The 23,753-nt window shown below is 43.7% G+C and overlaps 1 protein-coding gene across 1 annotated transcript; it reads right to left on the reverse strand.

Moving 5' to 3' along the window:
- Positions 1–16,762: 16,762 nt before the first annotated feature.
- On the reverse strand, positions 16,763–21,499 carry LOC123045608 (uncharacterized membrane protein At3g27390). The gene is made up of 9 exons (XM_044468723.1): positions 20,975–21,499; positions 20,768–20,876; positions 20,297–20,492; positions 20,069–20,202; positions 19,371–19,659; positions 19,161–19,267; positions 18,870–19,047; positions 17,290–17,744; positions 16,763–17,185 (listed from the first exon to the last, which is right to left on the reverse strand). The coding sequence occupies exons 1-9, from the start codon at positions 21,099–21,101 to the stop codon at positions 17,020–17,022; spliced, it is 1,761 nt and encodes a 586-aa protein (XP_044324658.1). The 5' UTR covers positions 21,102–21,499; the 3' UTR covers positions 16,763–17,019.
- Between the last annotated feature and the right edge of the window lie 2,254 nt (positions 21,500–23,753).

The following is a 23,753-nucleotide window of genomic DNA, read 5'->3' on the forward strand; positions in this document are numbered from 1 at the left end:
TTTAAATGACGCTTGAAACGATAAATCCAAGAATCAAAATCCTCATTTTTCACAATCTTAGGAGGAGGACCGGCATGATTTAAATGAGTAGAGGGAATTGGTCCACCATAAGTAGGAGGTTCCACATGGGCATAGATGCCGGTGCCATTTCTACCACTAGTAGAAGGACCCTTTTCACTATTAGCTTCCCCCTTGTCAGAGTTAGAATCCGTCACCTTGTTAGTGGGATCACCCACTTTCATCAGCGAGGTGGATAGTTTAAGTCCTTCTAGGAATTTAGTAAACATGCTTTCAACCTTGGTCGTCATGGAGGTTTTCAATGTGTCTAAAGCCACATTGAATTCCTCATGGGACACCGAGGTTCCCCCATCGGCCATAGATGAGATAGGATTCACACCGGAGTGCTCCTCCGCACCGTCGTTGGTGTCAACCATACTCTTCGGACGACAAAGTCCTTAATAAAGAGACGAGGCTCTGATACCAATTGAAAGGATCGATATGGTTGACTAGAGGGGGGGTGAATAGGCAACTAACAATTTTTAAGCTTTTCTTTAACAATTTAAACCTTGCAACAAAATAGGTTGTCTAGATATGCAACTATGTGAACAACCTATATGATGCAATGACAACTAGCACACAAGCAAGCAATAGATACAAACACAAGTAAGCTTGCAAAAGTAAAGGCACGAAACAACCAAGAGTGGAGCCGGTGGAGACGAGGATGTGTTACCGAAGTTCCTTCCTTTTAAGGGGAAGTATGTCTTCGTTAGAGAGGTGTGGAGGCACAATGCTCCCCAAGAAGCCACTAGGGCCACCGTAATCTCCTCACGCCCTCACACAATGCGAGATGTTGTGATTCCACTATTGGTGCCCTTGAAGGCGGCGACCGAACCTTTACAAACAAGGTTGGGGCAATCTCCACAACAATTGGAGGCTCCCAACAACACCACAAAGCTTCACCATAATGGAGTATGGCTTTGAGGTGACCACAACCGTCTAGGGTTCTCAAACACCCAAGAGTAACAAGATCCGCTAGGGATAAGTGGGGGGAATCAAATCTCTCTTGGTGGAAGTGTAGATCGAGGCCTTCTCAACTAATCCCGAGCAAATCAACAAGTTTGATTGGCTAGGGAGAGAGATCGGGCGAAAATGGAGCTTGGAGCAACAATGGAGCTTAGAGGTGGAAGAGGTAGTCAACTAGAGGTAGGAGACGCCCCTCTTATAGTCATGGAAGAGATCCAACCGTTATCCACATGTTCAGCCTGCGACATGCGGTACTACCGCTCCAGGAGCGCAGTACTACCGCAAGGCCACGCCGTACTATCGTGGTGGACCATGGTACTTCTGCGGCAGCAGCAGAGGCCGAGACTTGCCTGACTGAGTGCAGTACTTCTGCTTGCGCGGTACTACCGCTCCCCCTTGCGGTACTACCGCAAGGCAGGAAAGTCCAAGCCTACGAAGAGCGCGGATGAAATAAAATACATCCGTTCCTACTTCCGCTGAAATGAAACAGTGCAAAAATCCGATGCGGTGCTACCGCTAAGACGCGGTACTACCGTAAACTAGCTGACGCGCGGTACTACCGTTGAGGCGCGAATGTAAAAAATTACATCCACTCCTACTACCGCGACGCAGTGGTACTGGGTATGAGGGCCACGGTACTACGACTCCAGGGGAGCGGTACTATCGTGGCCTCCCACGCTACTACCGCGCTGGACATGCGGTACTACCGTGTGGGCGCGGATGTAAAAAATTACATCCGCACCTACTACCGTACTGGAGCAGCACTAGGCCTGGGAGCCATGATACTAAGGCTCCAGAGGAGCAGTACTACCGTGAACCCAGCGGTACTACCGCAGGTGCTTGCGGTACTACCGCTCCATAGAGCAGTACTACCGCAAGTACAGCAGTAGCCGTCAGAGCAAGCACAAAGAGGATAACGAAGAAACGCTCCAAAGTGCAAGGGAAAGGTGGAGGCAAGGAAGGAAACGTGTACGCGATGATTCCACCTGAACCTTTCCGACGTGGACCCCCTCTTAATAGTACGGCTCTCCTATGACTCAAATCCACCAAAGAGAAACATAGAACAACACCCTCTTCAATAGTCTTCGAGGGGCACCGAATCGGCTCGTGCCTAGTGATGAAGCGTCTGAGAAACTCAAGGCACACGATTAGTCCACAAAAGCATTGTCATCAATCACCAAAACACCTAAGGGATAAATATGCCCTTACAACACTAATATCAAAATCAGAGGGCATCTTATTAAAATTTCCATAAGAGTTGTTGTAGGAATTACCATAATTATTAGAGGAATTACTAGGGAACGTCCTAGGATTATAGTTTCCTCTATAAGCGTTGTTACCAAAATTATTCCTACCAACAAAATTCACATACATAGATTAATTATTATTCTCAATCAAGGTAGACAAAGGCATATCATTAGGATCAATAGTGGCACTTTTAGTAGCAAACAATTTCATAAGTTCATCCATCTTTACACTCAAAACATTAATTTCTTCTATAGCATGAACTTTTTTACTAGTAGATCTTTCAGTGTGCCATTGAGAATAGTTAACCTTAATATTATCAAGGAGTTTTGTAGCTTCTCCTAAAGTGATTTCCATAAAATTTCCTCCCGCGGCCGAATCTTAAAGATTTCTAGAAGCAAAATTCAATCCGGCATAAAAGTTTTGTATGATCATCCATAAATTTAAACCATGAGTAGGGCAATTGTGGATCATTAATTTCATTCTTTCCCAAGATTGGTGTCCTCCTCCTCGTCACTAAGGACAGAGAGGTCATATTTGCCCCTGGATCCAGTACTAGAGGTGGGAGGCGGGACGTGAGTATTGGCTCACTTGGTTGCTGGAGGTGCGGGAGGCTGAGATGACCCAGCTACTCCGACATTCAACGCGGTTGGTTGCCCCAAGGGGGCGCCCTGCCTTTGCTGTTGCTGAGGGGCTTGGCATAGATCCTTGCCACCCAGTAGTCTTGGCAGCCGCATCCTTGTCAGCCATGTCTTCACTTGAAGACGGCAAGTGGACCGGATCCCCAGAAGCAGCTCTTCGGAGGGTGCGAGTTCTCCTTGCTGGAGTAGGAGGAACAGGGGCTTGATACATCTCCAATGTATCTATAATTTTTGATTGTTCAATGCTATTATATTACCTGTTTTGGATGTTTATGAGCTTTACTCTACACTTTTATATCATTTTTGAGACTAACCTACTAACCGGAGGCCCAGCCCGAATTGTTTTTTGTGTGCCTATTTCAGTATATCAAAGGAAAGGAATATCAAACGGAGTCCAAACGGAATGAAACCTTCGGGAGCGATCTTTTTGGAACAAACGCAATCTAGGAGACTTGGAGTGGACATCAAGAAGCAGTCGAGGAGGCCACGAGGGTGGTCTGTGCGCCCAGTAAGGGTGGGCAGACCCCCCTGCCTCGTGGGCCCCTCGTGGCTCCCCTGTCCAACTTCCTTCGCCTATATATATATCTACGGACCCCGAAAACATTCGGGAGCACCATGAAAAACTATTTCCACCACCGCAACCTTCTGTATCCGTGAGATCCCATCTTGGAGCCTTCGTCGGTGCTCCGTCGGAGGGGGAATTTACCATCGAGGGCCTCTCCATCACCACCATGGCCTCTCCGATGAGTTCTGAGTAGTTTACCACAGACCTTCGGGTCCATAGTTATTAGCTAGATGGCTTCTTCTCTCTCTTTGAATCTCAATACAAAGTTCTCCTTCCTCTTCTTGGACATCTATTTGATGTAACTCTTTTTGCGGTGTGTTTGTCGAGATCCGATGAATTGTGGGTTTATGATCAAGTTTATCTATGAGAAATATTTGAATCTCCTCTCAATTCTTTTATGTATGATTGGTTATCTTTGCAAGTCTCTTCAAATTATCAGTTTGGTTTGGCCTACTAGATTGATGTTTCTTGCCATGGGAGAAGTGCTTAGCTTTGGGTTCAATCTTGTGGTGTCCTTTCCCAGTGACAGCAGGGTTAACAAGGCACGTATTGTATTGTTGCCATCGAGGATTAAAAGATGGGGTTTATATCATATTGCATGAGTTTATCCCTCTACATCATGTCATCTTGCTTAATGTGTTACTTTGTTCTTATGAACTTAATACTCTAGATGCAGGCAGGAGTCGGTCGATGTGTGGAGTAATAGTAGTAGATGCAGAATCGTTTCGATCTACTTGTTGTGGACGTGATGCCTATATACATGATCATGCCTAGATACTCTCATAACTATGCACTTTTCTATCAATTGCTCGACAGTAATTTGTTCACCCACCATAATAATTATGCTATCTCGAGAGAAGCCACTAGTGAAACCTATGGCCCCTGGGTCTATCTTTTATCATATAAGTTTTCCATCTACTTTTATTTGCATCTTTTATTTCCAATCTATATCATAAATATACCAAAAATATTTATCTTATCATATTATCTCTATCATATCTCACTTTCGCAAGTTTCCGTGAAGGGATTGACAACCCCTTTATCGCGTTGGTTGCGAGGTTCTTGTTTGTTTGTGTAGGCGCGTGGGACTTGTGAGGAGACTCCTACTGGATTGATACCTTGGTTCTCAAAACTGAGGGAAATACTTACGCTACTTTGTTGCATCACCCTTTCCTCTTCAAGGGAAAAACCAACGCATGCTCAAGAGGTAGCAAGAAGGATTTCTGGCGCCGTTACCGGGGAGGTCTTCGCTCAAGTCAAGACATACCAAGTACCTATCACAAACTCATCTCCCTCGCATTACATTATTTGCCATTTGCCTCTCGTTTTCCTCTCCCCCACTTCACCCTTGCCGTTTTATTCGCCCTCTCTTTCCCGTTCACCTCTCTCTTTTGCTTGCCTTTTTGCGTGCTTGTGTGTTGGATTACTTGTCACGATGGCGCAAGATAATACTAAATTATGTGACTTTTCCAATACCAATACTAATGATTTCCTTAGCACTCCGATTGCTCCTCTTAATGATGTTGAAACTTGTGAAATCAATGTTGCTTTGTTGAATCTTGTTATGAAAGATCAATTCTCCGGCCTTCCTAGTGAAGATGTCGCTACTCATCTAAACAATTTTGTTGATTTGTGTGATATGCAAAAGAAGAAATATACAGATAGTGATATTGTTAAATTTAAGTTACTTCTGTTTTCACTTAGAGATCATGCTAAAACTTGGTTTTCGTCTCTGCCTAAAAATAGTATTGATTCTTGGAAGAAGTGCAAAGATGCTTTTATCTCTAAATATTTTCCTCCCACGAAGATCATCTCTCTTAGAAACGATATTATGAATTTTAAACAACTTGATCATGAGCATGTTGCCCAATCTTGGGAAATAATGAAATTAATGATTCGCAATTTCCCTACTCATGGTTTGAATTTATGGATGATCATACAAAACTTTTATGCCAGATTGAATTTTGCTTCTAAAAATCTTTTAGATTCGGCCGCGGGAGGCACTTTTATGGAAATCACTTTAGGAGAATCTACAAAAATCCTTGATAATATTATGGTTATTTATTCTCAATGACACACCAAAAGATCTACTAGTAAAAAAGTTCATGCTACAGACGAAATTAATGTTTTGAGTGTAAAGATGGATGAACTTATGAAATTGTTTGCTTCTAAGAGTGCCACTATTGATCCTAATGATATGCCTTTGTCTACTTTGATTGAGAATAATAATGAATCTATGGATGTGAATTTTGTTGGTAGGAATAATTTTGGTAACAACGCGTATAGAGGAAACTTTAATCCTAGGCCGTTCCCTAGTAATTCCTCTAAGAATTATGGTAATTTCTACGACAACTCTTATGGAAATTTGAATAAGGTGCCCTCTGATTTTTAGAATAGTGTTAATGAAATTACAAACTCTCAAAATAATTTCAATGCTTTGCTTGAAGAAAGATTGCTTAAAGTTGATGAATTGGCTAGGAACGTTGATAGACTTTCTCTTGATGTTGATTTTTTGAAACTTAGATCTATTCCTCCTAAGTATGATATCAATGAGTCTCTCAAATCTATGAGAATTTCCATTGATGAGTGCAAAGAAAGAACCGCTAGGTTGCGTGCTAAGAAAGACTGTTTTGTTAGAGCGTGTTCTTCTAGTTTTCAAGAAAATAATGATGAAGATCTAAAAGTTATTGATGTGTCCCCTATTAAATATTTGTTTTGCAATATGAATCTTGATAATGATGTGACTGGAAGTAAGTCAACTTTAGTTAAAAAGTGTTCTAATGATTTGGAGTATTTTGATCTTGATGCTAAAATTGGTAAAAGTGAGATCGGAGAGATTAAAACTTTACATGGTAATAAACCCACTACTTTGGATTTCAAGGAATTTAATTATGATAATTGCTCTTTAATATATTTTATTTCCTTGTTGCAATCCGTGTTGAATTCTCCTCATGCTTATAGCCAAAATAAAGCTTTTACCAAACATATCATTGATGCTTTGATGCAATCCTATGAGGAAAAACTTAATTTGGAAATTTCTATACCTAGAAAACTCTATGATGAGTGGGTAACTACAATAAAAATAAAAATTAAAGATCATGAATGCTATGATTTATGTGATTTGGGTGCTAGTGTTTCCACGATTCCAAAAACTTTATGTGATGTGCTAGGTTTCCATGAATTTGATGATTGCTCTTTAAACTTGCACCTTGCGGATTCCACCATTAAGAAACATATGGGAAGGATTAGTGATGTTCTTATTGTTGCAAATAGGAATTATGTGCCCGTAGATTTTATCGTTCTTGATATTGATTGCTATCTTTTCTGTCCTATTATTCTTGGTACGCCTTTCCTTAGAACGATTGCTGCAATTATTGATATGAAGGAAGGAAATATTAGATTCCAATTTCCGTTAAGGAAAGGCATGGAACACTTTCCTAGAAAGAAAATTAAATTACCGTATGAATCTATTATGCGAGGCACTTATGAATTGAATACCAAAGATGGCAATACTTAGATCTATTCTCGCTTTTATGCCTAGCTAGGGGCGTTAAACGATAGCGCTTGTTGGGAGGCAGCCCAATTTTATTTTTGTTCCTTGATTTTTGTTTCTGTTTAGTAATAAATAAATAATCTAGCCTCTGGTTAGATGTGTTTTAATGTTGTAATTAGTGTTTGTGCCAAGTAGAACCTATAGTATAACTTATGGTGATAGTTAATTTGATTCTGCTGAAAAACAGAAGCTTTGCGTGCACGAGAAAAAAATAAATAAATCACAGAAACGTGCTTTTGCATTGATTCTTTTTGCTGTAGATCAATAGACAAATTGCCTAGGACTTCCTATTTTTGTAGGATTTTAAGGTTTCAGATGTATTCGAAAGTTACAGATTGCTACAGACTGTTCTGTTTTTGACAGATTCTATTTTTCGTGTGTTGTTTGCTTATTTTGATGCATCTATGGCTAGTATCAGGGGGTATGAACCATATAGAAGTTGGAATACAGTAGGTTTAACACCAATATAAATAAAGAATGAGTTCATTGCAGTACCTTATGTGGTGGTTTTTCTTGCACTAACAAAGCTTATGAGATTTCCTGTTGAGTTTTGTGTTGTGAAGTTTTCGAGTTTTGAGTAAAGATTTGATGGACTATGGAATAAAGAGTGGAAAAAGCCTAAGCTTGGGGATGCCCATGGCACCCCAAGATATTCAAGGATAACCAAAATCCTAAGCTTGGGGATGCCCCAGAAGGCATCCCCTCTTTCGTCTTCGTTAACTTAACTTGGAGCTATATTTTTATTTACCACATGATACGTGTTTTGCTTGGAGCGTCTTGTATGATATGATTCTTTGTTTGTTAGTTTACCACAATCATCCTTGTTGTATACAGCTTTTGGGAGAGACCCACATGATTTAGAATTTATTAGAATACTCTATGTGCTTCACTTATATCTTTTGAGCTAGATAGTTTTGCTCTATGTGCTTCACTTATATTTTCTAGACCACGGCGGGTGGCTTTATTTTGAAGAAATTGTTGATATATCATGTTTCACTTATATTATTTTGAGAGTCTTTTAGAACAGCATGGTATTTGCTATAATTATAAATTAGGTCCTAGAATGATGAGCATCCAAGTTGGGTATAATAAAAACTATCATAGAAAGTGCATTAAAAACTATGACCAATTTGATGCTTGGTAATTGTTTTGAGATATAAAGGTAGTAATGTTAGAGTCATGCTAGTTGGGTAATTATGAAATTGAGAAATACTTGTGTTGAAGTTGGCAAGTCCCGTAGCATGCACATATGGTAAAAGTTGTGTGACAAATTTGTTGCATGTGATGCTCTTTTAATTGCTTTCCTTATGAGTAGAGGTCGGGATCACGCGATGGTTAACTCCTACCAACCCTTCCCCTAGGAGCATGCATAGTAGTACTTTGCTTCGAGGGCAAGTAGACTTTTGCAATAAGTATATGAGTTCTGTATGACTAATGTGAGTCCATGGATATACGCACACTTACCCTTCCACTTTGCTAGCCTCTATTATGCCGTGCAACCTTCGCCGGTATCATGCACCCATTATTTACCTTCCTCAAATCAGCCACCATATCTACCTATTATGGCATTTTCATAGCCATTCCGAGATAAATTGCCATGCAACTTTCCACTGTTCCGTTTATTATGACACGCTCCATCATTGTCATATTGCTCCTTGCATGATCATGTAGTTGACATCGTATTTGTGGCAAGGCCACCTTCATAATTTTTCATACATGTCACTCTTGATTCATTGTGTATCCCGGTACACCGCCGGAGGCATTCACATAGAGTCATATTTTGTTCTAAGTATTGAGTTGTAATTCTTGAGTTGTAAATCAATAAAAGTGTGATGATCTTCATTTTTAGAGCATTGTCCCAAGTGAGGAAAGGATGATGAAGGCTATGATTCCCCACAAGTCAGGATGAGACTTCGGACTTTATAAAAATAAAAGAGGCCAAAGAAGCCCATACAAAAAAAGAGGCCAAATAAGCCCACCAAATAAAATAAAATGAGAGAAAAAGAGAGAAGGGACAATGCTACTATCTCTTTTTCCACACGTGTGCTTCAAAGTAGCACCATGATCTTCATGATAGAGAGTCTCTTATGTTGTCACTTTCATATACTAGTGGGAAATTTTCATTATAGAACTTGGCTTGTATATCCCAATGATGGCCTTCCTCAAAATGCCCTAGGTCTTCGTGAGCAAGAAAGTTGGATGAACACCCACTTAGTTTCTCCGTTACATGTCAATCCCTACTCACTCACATTGATATCTATTAATGGGCATCTCCATAGCCCGTTGATACGCCTAGTTGATGTGAGACTATCTTCTCCCTTTTTGTCCTCACAACCACCACCATATACCACATATAGTGTTATGTCCATGGCTTGCGCTCATGTATTGCGTAAGAGTTGAAAAAGCTGAAGCGTGTTAAAAAGTATGAACCAATTGCTTGGCTGAAACTGGGGTTGTGCATGATGGGAGTATTTTGCGTGATAAAGATGAAGCATGGCCTAACTATATGATTTTGTAGGGATAAGCTTTCTTTGGCTATGCTATTTTGATAGGACATGATTATTTGTTAGTATGCTTCAAAGTATTACTATTTTTATGTTTTATAAGCTTTTATCTTGAATCATTTGGATCTGAACAATCATGCCACAGTAAAGAAACTTACATTGAAAATTATGCTAGGTAGCATTCCACATCAAAAATTCTGTTTTTATCATTTACCTACTCGAGGACGAGCAGGAATTAAGCTTGGGGATGCTTGATACGTCTCCTACGTATCTATAATTTTTGATTGTTCCATGCTATTATATTACCTGTTTTGGATGTTTATGGGCTTTACTCTACACTTTTATATCATTTTTGAGACTAACCTACTAACCGGAGGCCCAGCCCGAATTGTTGTTTTTTTGCCTATTTTAGTATATCGAAGGACAGGAATATCCAACAGAGTCCAAACGGAATGAAACCTTCGAGAGCGATCTTTTTGGAACAAACGCAATCCAGGAGACCTGGAGTGGATGTCAAGAAGCAGCCGAGGAGGCCACGAGGGTGGTCGGTGTGCCCAGTAAGGGTGGGCGCGCCCCCGTACCTCGTGGGCCCCTCATGGCTCCCCTGACCGACTTCCTTCGCCTATATATATCTATGGACCCCGAAAACATCCAGGAGCACCACGAAAAACTATTTCCACCGCCGCAACCTTCTGTATCCGCGAGATCCCATCTTGGAGCCTTTGCCGGCGCTCCGCTGGAGGGGGAATCGACCACGAAGGGCCTCTCCATCACCACCAAGGCCTCTCCGATGAGTTGTGAGTTGTTTACCACATACCTTCGGGTCCATAGTAATTAGATAGATGGCTTATTCTCTCTCTTTGAATCTCAATACAAAGTTCTCCTTCCTCTTCTTGGAGATTTATTCGATGTAACTCTTTTTGCGGTGTGTTTGTCGAGATCCGATGAATTGTGGGTTCATGATCAAGTTTATCTATGAGAAATATTTGAATCTCCTCTCAATTCTTTTATGTATGATTGGTTATCTTTGCAAGTCTCTTCGAATTATCAGTTTGGTTTGGCTTACTAGATTGATCTTTCTTGCCATGGGAGAAGTGCTTAGCTTTGGGTTCAATCTTGCGGTGTCCTTTCCCAGTGACAGCAGGGGCAACAAGGCACATATTGTATTGTTGCCATCGAGGATAAAAAGATGGGGTTTATATCATATTGCATGAGTTTATCCCTCTACATCGTGTCATCTTCCTTAATGCGTTACTCTGTTCTTATGAACTTAATACTCTAGATGCAGGCAGGAGTCGGTCGATATGTGGAGTAATAGTAGTAGATGCAGAATTGTTTCGATCTACTTGTTGTGGACTGATGCCTATATACATGATCATGCCTAGATACTCTCATAACTATGCATTTTTCTATCAATTGCTCGACAGTAATTTGTTCACCCATCGTAATAATTATGCTATCTCGAGAGAAGCCACTAGTGAAACCTATGGCCCCCGGGTCTATCTTTTATCATATAAGTTTTCCATCTACTTTTATTTGCATCTTTTAGTTTCCAATCTATATCATAAAAATACCAAAAATATTTATCTTAACATATTATCTCTATCAGATCTCACTTTCGCAAGTTTCCGTGAAGGGATTGACAACCCCTTTATCGTGTTGGTTGCGAGGTTCTTGTTTGTTTGTGTAGGCGCGTGGGACTTGTGAGGAGCCTCCTACTGGATTGATACCTTGGTTCTCAAAACTGAGGGAAATACTTACGCTATTTTACTGCATCACCCTTTCCTCTTCAAGGGAAAAAACAACGCATGCTCAAGAGGTAGCAGGGCTCCCTGCACATCTGCTCCTCGGCAGTTTCTTTGCCTTGGTCTCCGGCAAGACTTTTCGGCGACTCATCTACTAGTTCATCTTGAACCTCTTCATCCACGTTGGCTTCCTTGAAGTCAAGCACACCAGCGCCTCCAGCCATCCTTGCTTACGCTGTCCTCCTCGCAATATGTGCCAACTCTTCGTCGGTGGTGTTGCTATTTGTGAGCTGCATTGGGATTTCCTCGAAGAGAAGAGGATGATGCAGTACAGTAGAGATAAGTATTTCCTTCAGTTAAGAACCAAGGTTATCAATCTAGTAGGAGAACCATGCAACACCTCGTTAGCAGTACCTGCACACAAAATAACAAATACTTGCACCCAACGCGAACAAGTGGTTGTCAATCCCTCAACGTTTATTTGCAAAGATTAAATTTTGTAGTGATAGATAGATAGATAAAACACAAAAATTAATAAAGTAAAGAAAAATTGCAGCAAGGTATTTTTGGATTTTAATATATGATAAAAGTAGACCCAGGGCCATAGTTTTCTCTAGAGGCTTCTCTCTTGAAAATAACATACAATGGGTAAATAAATTACTGTTGGGCAATTGATAGAAAAGCGAATAATCATGATGATATCCAAGGCAATGATCATGTATATAGGCATTACGTTCGAGACAATTAGGCCGACTCTTGCCTGCATCTACTACTATTACTCCACACATCGACCGCTATCCAACATGCATCTAGAGTATTAAGTTCATAAATAACGGAGTAACGCCTTAAGCACGATGACCTAATGTAGACAAAGTAAACTCACAGATGAATAAACCCCATATTTTTATCCTTAATGGCAACAATACAAATACATGTCATGTCCCTTTTTATCACTGGGATTGAGCACCGCAAGATCGAACCCATCACAAAACACCTCTCCCATTGCAAGAAAAATCAATCTAGTCGGCCAAAACAAATCAATAGACCGGAGAGAAATACGAAGCTATAATAATCATGCATAAAAGAGTTCAGTGAAGACTCACATAATATTCATGGATAATCTGATCATAAACTCACAATTCATTGGATCCCAACAAACACACCACAAAAAGTGATTATATCGAATAGAACTCCAAGAACATCGAGGAGAACATTGTATTGAAGATCAAAGGGAGAGAAGAAGCCATCTAGCTACTAACTATGGACCCGTAGGTCTGTGGTAAACTACTCACACATCATCAGAAGGGCAGCAAGGTTGTTTGAAAGCCCCTCCGATAGAGTGCCAGAAAGGCCTCCAGATGGAAACTCTCGAGAATAGAAGCTTGCGGCATTGGAAAAAGTATTTTGGGTGGCTCTTTGTTGGTTTCCCGATTTTAGAGAATTTATAGAGGCAGAATTAGGTCAAACAGGTGAACATGGGCCCCACGAGCCACCAAGGCATGCCCTAGTGCCTCGTGGGATTATCCTTCATCTTCTAGACCTCTCCTGAAGCTTCCAGGGTCTCTTTTGTCTATAAAAAATATCCAAATAGTTTTGTGGCATTTGGACTTCGTTTGGTACTGATATTCTGGAAAACCAAAAACAGGAAAAAAACAACAACTAGCACTTGGCACTAAGTTAATAGGTTAGTCCCAAATTGATATATAATTGCTTGTAATTGCATATAAAACATCCAAGATTGATACTATAATAGCATGGAACAATAAAAAATTATAGATACATTCGAGACATATCAGGTGTCACGGATGAGGTCCTTCTCCTCCCTGATGGCCTTCTCCACCAGGGTGTCGAACCATGTGTTCACCACGTCTTCGGGCGGTTATTCCCAAGACCCCGCAACACCGTGGGCATTGCAGTCAGGCATCATTTCTATTATGGCATTCTTAGCAGAGTTGTTGCACAAAGGCACCACCCCTGCCGACAACTTGAACTTGCCGGTGTTGCGGAAGAGCTGGTGGCAGAGGACTTAGTGTTTCATCACCGTCAACTTGGTGCCGAGCCCAGCGCTCACCCTCATGATGTGAGTTGCGTTCTTGTAGTCCTAGCCTGGCCTTCTCTTGTCCTAGAGGGGGGAGTCTCGCGGCCCTGAGGCGAAGTATGCGAGTCACGGCGATTGTGAGTTTCTTGTCGTTGGCGTCAAGGGAGCCCCAATCCCCGCTATGCTCCACCTTCTTCATCTTCGGCCAGTAGAAATCTGGAACTTGGCATCTTTTATCCAGCACCGCTTTGCTCGCCATTCATTCCACACTAGATGCAGTTGGCCATTGGGGTAGGTTTCCTTGGCACAGCCCTAGGGAGCCAAGTAATGCCGCTGGAAGGGACGTCTGCTTCGATGTGTGGGGACAAAATAGTGGCGGAAGAGGGCAACGTTGGGCGCTAACCCAACAAAATTCTCGCACATGTGTGCAAAGACAGACATGAGGGTCATGGCGTTTGGTGTGAAGTCGAGAAGATGGAATCCATACGTGTACATGATCTTGGAAAAGAAATACGTGGTGAAAAAGGGATACTTGTCTCCGCTGTACTTGGCAGAGCCGAGGAAGATTTGTGGCGCGTGATGGGAAGCCGTTTCCCTCCCCCACATGAGCAAGTACCGCTGCACCAAGTCCTCGTGCTCCAGCACCGGCGCGAAGACAATTTTGTTCTTCCGCAGCACCGCCATTTCCTCCCTCCTCTCCTCTGCTTCTAGGTCAGCTCCCTTCTTAGCCTTGCCTTGGCCTTTCTTGGATGCCATAGCGCCCGCAAGGAAGGGATTATAGTGGAGGATTGAGGAGTAACACGGCGGAGCGGCGACAAAAAGGGCAGAATGCTTTGTTCTTGTGCGAGGAAGAAGATGGAGGAGGCGACTGCTGGATTGGAAGCGAAAGGGGGTAAATGAGTAGCGCCTCTTGCGGTTTCCTTTTTATGGGGAAGGCACGGAGGCTGGCTCTTTTCGTCCTACGTGGCTGCGCTTTTCAGGCAGCACTACCCCTGGCAGCCATTTCATTCCACCTCTCCCATGTTCCGTATTTAATGCGCATCGTGGGGGCGTGGTAAAAGAGAAGATTACAACAGTTATTCCCTGCCACTCGTGCCCGTGCAGTGTTTGGGCCTAGCCTAAAGATGCCTCACATGCGTGTACGACCCAGGCCCGGGGGCTCGTAAAGGTGTACTAAATTAGGGGTCCTTTAGTACCCCCAGACTTGTGCACATGTAGTTGCAGCCCTCCAGACGACGAGGCCTTGCCGGGGGATAACTCGAGCCAAGCCTCAACTCTTGGACACCAAGACCGTGAAGAAGACCTCCAGCCAGGTGATCAAGAAGTACTAAGTTAGTACTGAAGATCAAGACTCCAGTTGCTGACAAGCAAAGACTCGTCAAGCTCCTTGCCAGAAAGTTATCCCTCTCGCCCTTCGGCCGCTCCACCTCATCGACCAGCTGATGGCTTGTCAAGATTAGGTGTCGAGCAGGCAGACGGCCTGAAGGGAGTCAACAGGACGCTGTCGGTACGGTGCATGCAGATCAACTTTATTGACACCCGTCTGGTGGACGTGTCAGTAAGATAGGCTCATACATGTCGACGACACGAAAGGAGAGACACCTTTTGCCAAAGGATGGCCACCAGCTCACGGTGCATTAAATGCCCTTGTCCTACTCCTGCAGGATTATGTTGGATAGCATCGATACCACTATTCACATACATGTAATGACCATGTTGCCACTGTGGTGACCCCTTTTTTCTATAAAAGGAGGCCCATGGCTACCTTGGCATGGGTCGACACCCTGCTCACTCTTACACAGTAGTTGCACCTTGCTCACATTTTCCGGCAAGCCGCACTTGTAACTTGAGCCCCGAGTCAAACCACCCAAACACATGAGTAGGGTTTTACACCTCCACAGCGGCCCGGGCTTGAGAAATCCTCGCACGTGTACTGTTGGATTCACTCTCTGTGCTCATCGATCACCCCAGCCAAACTGCAAAGGGATCCTCGCTGGTCCCATAGATCGTCGTACTCCGACATGATACTAAGCTATACCTAGGGGTGAGGTGAGCCAAACATGGTGCCCACTCTCCAGAGAAGTAGCAACTTTTACAAGATTATGTTCTTCTATATTGCATGCTCGATATTCATGATCAATGGACACCTCCTGGAACAACACCTTCTTCGACAGAATCTTCTTGATGATCACACCATAGCTGCATGGGTTATCCTCCTTAATGTTGCGTACCACTTGTAGACAATCCGTAGCAAATGGTAGCTGGGAGAGGTCTAGATCAAGAGCTAGAGACATTGCCTTACTTCAAGTGTCGCAGGATGTGTAAGACCTTCAAAAATGCTTACTACAAGCAAAGGCTTCAAGTGTTGTTGGATGTGTAAGACCTTCAAAAAGGCTCAGTACAAGCAATGTCTACAAGCAATGGCCTCAAGAGCTAGAGACATTCACGATGCACTCCAAGTATGTTCCAGTCGCATCGCGGCAAATTGCACTGACAACCCCCTCCCGTTCTCCTGGTCTATACCTCCATCAACATATATTTTGGAATTTCCATCGGCATGAGCTTGCCAACCACCACAAGCAAGCCTACGAGCTTGCCAACAACCACTACATTTTTTTTTGAATCGACGATCTTTTTTAAAATTTGGGAACAATTTTTCAAATTCATGAATATTTTTTGTTTTGACGAACATTTTTTGAAATGCATGTACTGTTTTCGAATTCATGGACATTTTCTGAATCAGCGTACATTTTTTGAATCGATGAACTTTTGTTGAAATGTGGGAACATTTTTAAAATTCTCTAACATTATTAAAGAATTCATGAACATTTTTGAATTGGCGAACATTTGTTCAAATTGACGACATTTTATGACTTCAAGAGTATTTTTTCTATCTCGTGTACAGCTTTTGAATATGCGAACATTTTTCAAAATAAGGCACATTTTTTGAATCCACAAAAATTTTATGGTTTCTGAACATCTTTCAAAATCATGATCGTTTTTTGAATTCATGAACATTTTATGATCTCTCAAACATTATTTGAAAAATCGCATTTTCTAAAAAGTCGGAACTTTCTTATAACCCTAAATTATTTGGATGAAGAAAAAACGAAAACAGCAAAGAAAAAGAAATGAAAAAAAAACAGGGGGCGTGCCGCCCCGCATATAGGCCTTGATTTACAAGAGCAGAAGTTTCTCAAAAAAGAAAAACAAGCGCAAAAGAAAATGAATAAATGATGCACAAGAGAAAGAGACCTTTTCTCTAAAAAACGATGCAAGGGGAAAGTGGATAGCAGCTGGCTGCTTCGTGTGTTTCTCCTCAAGATTTTTCAGATTTTGGCCCCGTCAAACTCGAGGAATTCTCGCTCATATAGGTTACCGTCATGCCAGCTCTCCACAGTAAATACAGCTGGCCGGGCAAAGATGCAACAATGTATAACACCTAAAGAACCAAACAATTCCCTAGGAAGATGCATATACAAGAATTTACAGCACAACTGAAGATCATGCATGAAGTTTGGGCACGTGCATCATCTCACAACACAACTATACACACTCCCATTACCTAAAGGAAAAAAAAGTACTACCACTACACAAAATTACAGAAGCTCCTAGTAGACTTGAAACAGGAGAGGCACAGACAAAAACGGCGTGCGATACCTACTTACATACTGAAGAAAAAGAAGCAAAAGACGACGGCATTATCTACACTTCGAGGCGTGTGATTTCGAAGGAGACCGACGGACCCGACGCCGACGACCCGAACGAGCCTTCCCGCTCCACCGCGTACGCCAGCAGTAGCTTCACCACATGCCTGTATCGCCTGCGGTACGTCGGGAACTTGGACATGCTCCTCACTATCCCCACCATCCTGCGAGCAGATCAACAGCAGCGTCAGAAAAAGAGAACGACAACGAACTGACATGTCAAATGAAATTCTATAGCAGAAATAAGCAGTTGCAGGAGACAGCACACCTTCTGCTGATCGCCTGGATCTGCGCGGTCCGCACAGGATCTCGGGGGGTCTCGGCGCCATTATCCCACACATCCGCACTGGCAGTAGCAGAACTACTACCGACGAAAAGAGTCGACTTCTCCAGGAACTTCACTTCCTGCTCGGTCATCTTCAGCACCTGTATCTGGTCCTTGAGCACCAGCACGGGGTGGAAGAACCAGTCCAGCAGCAGGTCCTGCGGCCGGTTCTGCTGATCGACCTCGACGCCGTTGCCGAGCAGCAGCCCCGCGGAGCCGGTCTTGATCGACTGCAGGACGGTGCACAGCATGTCATACGAAGGCAGTCCCAGGTTTATCGTCTCATTGCCACTGTCTTTTGTTCTTAGCCACTCGGTCAGGTCCACGCTGGTTATGACATTCAGGTTCAGTAGATCCCTGCCCCTCTGCTCGCATGACTTCATAACGTTTTCCCATATCTGCAGATCAAGGAGAATGAATGATTAGGGATTCAGGCAGGACATGATATTCAAGATGAAACACAATGTACACCACGGTGTAGAATTCTTTTGGTGGCAACTTTTATTTATTTTAGAATGTATACATGATGCAAAATCAGGTGTTGTAAGTGAAATCCACTACATTACATTTAAAGCAGAGGTAAACCTAGTACATCTGCGTATTTATGATTTCTCCTTCGCATATGCATCTCATGGCATTTGAGTCAAATTTTTGTACAGACTCCTCTATGATCTAGTACCCATTATATTTTCAAATAATGCTAAAAGAAGCTTTCAGTTTGCTCTGAGAAGATAGAAATTCCAACATTGATCAGAGAGGAAGGTGTAAAAAGAACAACTCGAGTTTGGGTTGGTACATACTCCCTCCGTTCGGAATTACTTGTCGTAGAAATGAACGTATTTTAGTTCTAGATACATCCATTTCCGAGACAAGTAATTCCGAACGGAGGGAGTATTACACATAAACTGCAATGGATATGCGTTATACATAGGGCCTACCAAGCTTCCATACCCTTGAATCAAAGTCTATATTCTAGTTGTGGCCACTGGCGAGGTCAGTACCTACCATACAATCTTGTAAGTTCAATAGGCCAGCGTTGCTTCTTTTATGTGCTTCTTTTGAATAATAGATTCAGCAGTTATGCTGTTCAACTATTCCTTCTGTTATGCAGGCCTTGCTTTTACAACACTTCCTCAATTACAACTAGCTCACCTAATCTAAGAAACCATGGACCCCGTCCAACAACTAGCAGATGCTGAGCAATCCCTTCCTTGATGATACCATTTCATTAATGGCATTACTATACTTGGGACTAGCTCACCCAATCTATGAGAGCATGGATACGAGAATAAAAATGTATCGCCATGCATAAAAGAGGAAGCATGGATTGAAAAGTGTATCCATTGCCTTTTGTTTCCAGACATGTGAATAACATTGATGATACTGAAACAATGAATGCACTTATTGCCAAGTTTGAGTATTTTCCTCAAAGAGGGAGATGCATATAGTGAAGTTTCTTGGTATTTTTGGTGAAATAAGACGGGCGTTGGTTGGTAAGAATTAAACATAGGTGAGAAACGGACCTGGACCATTTTGACCTCTTGTATCGCCTCTCTGACGGACCTCGCCGGAACCAAAGTCGGAACCAGCATTGCTGGTGCTTCACTGGATGAACTAGGGTGCTCACCTCCCCTAACAGAAACATTTGGCCGGACCGAGAACTCCGCGGAGTCGGACGATTTCCTCTTCCTATAGGAAGGCCTGGTGGAAAACATTTGCACCGTGAGGAACGAATAAAGCAGCACATAACAAAGGACTAGCTACTAGCTACAAACCCAAAGTGTTCAAAAACAGCAGTGGAGAGAACACTTTACTTTGGAAGAACAGTGCCTTCGCGAAGGTAAAGCCAGTCGTTGGTGTACTCGTCAAACTCGGCGACCATGGTCACCACGTACGAAGCCCCCCGCCGGAACGACTTCTCCTGCGACGACGAACAATCTTGAGCACATCAGGCAATCTCTTTCGCGCGTAGCATGGAATCGGACGCGTGGCAAGAAAAGAAATGGCAGTGGCAAGAAAGAGACCTGGTAGACGATGACCGCCCCGTACAGACCCACGAAAATGCTGGAGACGACGGCCAGCAGGACGCTCCCAACCACCACCAGGGGCCAGAAAAGGATGGTGAGGCCGGCGATGGGCACGCAGACCGGCTCCAGGAAGGGGCCTTCGCGGCTGATAAGGTCGTGCAGCAGCCTCTGCCAGCCCTTGAAGAGCATGTAGGGGCTCTTGATCAGCGCGATCACCGTGTAGAGCGGTATGTCCACGATCAACCCCAGGAGGCCCACGAGTATGCACGACGGCACGTCCAGCAGCCTGCACAAAACAGAGCACGTTTTTCAGGGCGATTTTAGGCGTTCGCCATCACTTTTATTTTTTGAGGGAGCATTCAACGTCACTTTCAGTGTCCAGCTTCAAGCAACTGTACATGTATATATAATGTGCCGTGCAGTGATCATGAGGGGGAGGTCGACCCGGATCAACAGGCTTTACTATGCTTCATTAGAGCAGTCTAGAACGGTATGCTGCCAGAGAATGCTTTTCTTATGGAAATGTGTTAAGTAAATAAGCACGTCCTTGTCGCACAAGATCACAATATGAAACAAAATTTCTTGTCTCACAAGGTCACAATATGGGACAAAATCTGCTTCAGACAGGTCATCCAGTGCTACTGTATAACAATAAATACCAATTTTTTTGACAGCATGTAACAAACAATGAATACCTTATGGAGAGGGGTTCGCGGTCCTGGGAGCACTCGCGGAACTCCTTGAGGTAAACGGGGTAGGAGTGGAAGCACATGTCCGCGAAGTCCCTCACCACCGTGCAGCTGCCCTTGATCGTCCCCCACGTCCCGTCCTGCGACCAGCGAGAAACCGAAATCAACCGTCGATCTCTCACTCAGTTTTCACAGTTAACAGCGGCCGGTCGTCCCTTTGAAGTTTGAGCTTACCACAATGCCATGCACGAACTTCTTGGCCTCGCTCTCCTGCCGGAACGCCTCGAAGGTGGAGATCCACGGCGTGAAGAAGCCGTAGCCCAGCGCCACCAGGGCGCTCCCGAAGATGCCCAGGCCCAGCCACAGCCCGAACAGCACCGGCAGCGCGATGGCCACCGCCAGCTTCAGGCCCGCGTTGATGCGGTCCGTCCTGGGTTCAGAATGCAGAGGAACGCAACCAACAGCGATCAGTTTAACCATTCTAGTGTCTCAGTGGTGGTCGGGTCATTTGATCCGCCACTAAAATTTGAAGAATTGGCAGCAGAATCGGGTTCTAGAAACCACGGACAAGGTAGGATCAGAACTTTGCGCCCAGAACTGAACATTCAGCTCAAGGGATCGGAAGCTCGGAGCCAACAAAAATGCTCTGTTTCCAGCACACGAAAAAACACAACAACGAAAAGCAGACTAGCAGAGTGGGCTTACTTGATGAGCGAGTAGATGGTCCACCAGACGTGCGCCGGGAAGAGCACGAGTATGACGCCCACGTTCCCCAGTATCATCAGCGCCGCCGCCACCGGGCCGACCACCACCGCTGCACAACCATTTCCCCAAGAACAGAACAGTAAGCCACACCGTCAGAAACAAAGGCAGGCGCGATCAAGCACAGGAAGGAAGAGAATAGACACATGCCTTTGACGCCGCCGAGCAAGAAGGCGGCGCAGAAGGAGAAGACCACGTAGGCGACGCGCAGCGAGTCGTGCATCGGCCCCATGGGCTCCGCGTACTTGCCCGCCACCCACGCCTTCACCGTGCCCATCGATCGCCCCCGCCGCGGCTCCTTCACACCCAGGCCACCAAGGCCAGAGAACCGCGCCGGCAGCCCCCCGCGAGAATGAAGAACAGCTGCAGCTTTCTGCCACTTTGGCAGGACGGGGAGCACAAAGGGGGGAGAGGACAGAGCAAGATAGATAGAAAAGAAAAGCACTGGCCCTCGCTTTCGCGGGAATCTGCGACCGGCGCTGGCGGAGCAGAAAACTCAGCGGCGGCGGCTTGCATGGGAAGCCGTATGGGGGAGAAAAGGCGCTTATAACGGCTCTTGATCCGCCGGCCGGGCGGGTCAAAACGGCGGCCGCGCTCTCGTTCCCGCTGGCCCGTGAGTTCAATCGAACGAAATGTTGCGGGGAGAAAGAAGACGCGAGAGAGAGAGGGAGAGAGGGGAACGGGGAGAAGTTTCGGGGGTTTTGCCTTTCGGATTTATTTATATTTTTTGCGTAGGAGTAAACTGCCGGGACGGAAGGAGTTTTGTCCGTTTGTCTGGATAGTTTCGACTGGTGCGCGCCGTGACGTAGTGACTAACGGCGTCAGTGTGAAGGAGGTCAAAGTTGGCGGTCAAGGCGACAAGTTAGTGACCGTGTCCGTGTGGTAAGCGCTGAGGTTTGCTTTGATTGCTGCCACTTTTGGTCATCATCCATCTTTTTTCATAAATGACATCTCATTCTACGGATATAAAGCATTAGTAGTAACATCCGGTCTCTACATAATTATGATGCATACAACCAAATTAAAAAGTCTAACAAAAATTCATAAATAAAACTCGACAAATCGGCGAAAGTGAAGTACTATAGACCGACACTATGCTTATGTCGAATACCGTCCAACCAATGACCAAAAATACTGGCAACACTTGTGGGCGGATGTCAGATCACCTCAAATTCCTCCTACTTTGTTTCGAAAAAATGTCTGGGCGTAAGATCAGTTTCGACAAGAGCGAGGTGATAGTAGTGGGGTATTATGAGGCCGAGCAGCAACGGATTGCGGATAGCCTGAACTGCAGGTTGGCCGCCTTCCCCATAGAATATTTGTTAATGCCACTTTCTGACTCGAATATTCTTCTGGGTGGGTTTGAGATGAGGACATCACTACCATTGTTACACCCACAACCCCTACTGCTACATATACCGAACGAATTACTAGAGCTCGCGCATGCCAATTAAATTATCAGGTACTTTCGTTTTTTGGTAATGATTCTAATGTTCATGAGAATATGATGCTGCCTAAATTGGATACATTTGTTTTGCTTACAAATGAAGGGCCTGGCATGGATAAGAGGAAAGAACACTGGAGCAAGACCAAGCATGGAGATGATGGCATGCGCAAGTGGAACAAGAACGGAGTTACAAGTGGTGATTTCAGGGCTTTGAATCCACCATAATGAGTCATGAAGCCTTGGACGAAATATACAAGATGCCACTTCATAAATTTCGTCCAGAGGCTATTCTACATGTTGTGTCACCTTATTATTGGGCCAGGCCCATGTAATTTCAAATACATAAGTATAGGCTATTTTTAGAGTCCGTATGTGTGGGGAAATAAGAGATATAGTTGGTTTCGGACTCCTTCCCCAAGGGCCACGAAATCCCCCCCTTGCTCCATATATACAGCCCTTAGGGCACTGTTTATACTTCGGGTTTTATTTAGATTAAAAGTTCGGTACAGTTGCAACTTCGGCGTACTTCGTTTGTGTTCAACGACCAGACCAAGACGTGACAGAACCCCACCTTCATTAATAAAGCTTTCCTCTTTTATTCGCAATATCCAGATTGCAATCTTAGTTTCTTGCTTGTTCTCGTTTGCTTGTAGGAAATAGACCTTCGTGGTCAGGTTGATCGTGCTTTGGCGTTAGGGATGAAAATGGAATGGAAACTTTCTGTTTTTTCGGAGGAAAAATGGAAACGGAGAGGCAATATGAAAACGGAAACAGAAATTTGCAAATCGGAAGTGGAGATGGAATTTTTTATGCGAAAATGGAAACAAAAATGGGATGGTGTTTTGCGGTGGAACAGACATGAAAACGGAACTTTCCGTTTTCGTGAATATGGAATTTCCATTTTACTATAGACCTATGTCTCCTTTGTGGTCCAACCACCAAACAACACACAATGACACAATTAGTAGAATGAAACTGAGGCACAACTTCTACTACCACACATGTACTCAGCTTGACTCTATACATAATTGTTTAATACTACTACAATACTACACTAAGTTGCTAACATAACGATATTATTTTGTAGTCATGTTAACAACTCATTATTTTTTTTGTTTTTGTGTGTATTTCTTTATAATTAAAGGGAGTTTTAAGTTCCGGTTGACGCCCACTTCTGTTTTTATGTCCGCTTTGTATTCGCTCTGTATCCGTTTCCAGTAGTATCTATTACCGTATTCATTTTTGGGGTATCTGTATTCATTTCCGCTTCTGCAAAAAATATGAAAACAAATGTGATAGCACTCAGTTTCGTTCGTTTCCGCTCCGTTTTCATCCCTATCTGGCGTGGTCAATAACCTCCCGAACTTGGTTTAGCGATTGCTAAGGCGCGACATCCTCACACGTTCGTAGTCGGGTTGTCAAAGTCGACTTCCACTAACAACAACAGCAACAACAACAACAACAACAACAGCAGCAGCAGCA

This window comes from Triticum aestivum, chromosome 2B (assembly GCF_018294505.1).
Source record: "Triticum aestivum cultivar Chinese Spring chromosome 2B, IWGSC CS RefSeq v2.1, whole genome shotgun sequence".
NCBI classification, from domain to species: Eukaryota; Viridiplantae; Streptophyta; class Magnoliopsida; order Poales; family Poaceae; genus Triticum; species Triticum aestivum.

Excerpts from the sequence above, each read along its gene's own strand:
- LOC123045608 (XM_044468723.1), bottom strand. The coding sequence starts at position 21,101 with ATGGGCACGGTGAAGGCGTGGGTGGCGGGCAAGTACGCGGAGCCCATG. Across the intron at positions 20,203-20,296 it reads AGTTCGTGCATGGCATTGTG|GACGGGACGTGGGGGACGAT; the intron begins GTAAGCTCAAAC and ends CGCTGGTCGCAG. Across the intron at positions 19,048-19,160 it reads GAAGGCACTGTTCTTCCAAA|GCCTTCCTATAGGAAGAGGA; the intron begins GTAAAGTGTTCT and ends GTTTTCCACCAG.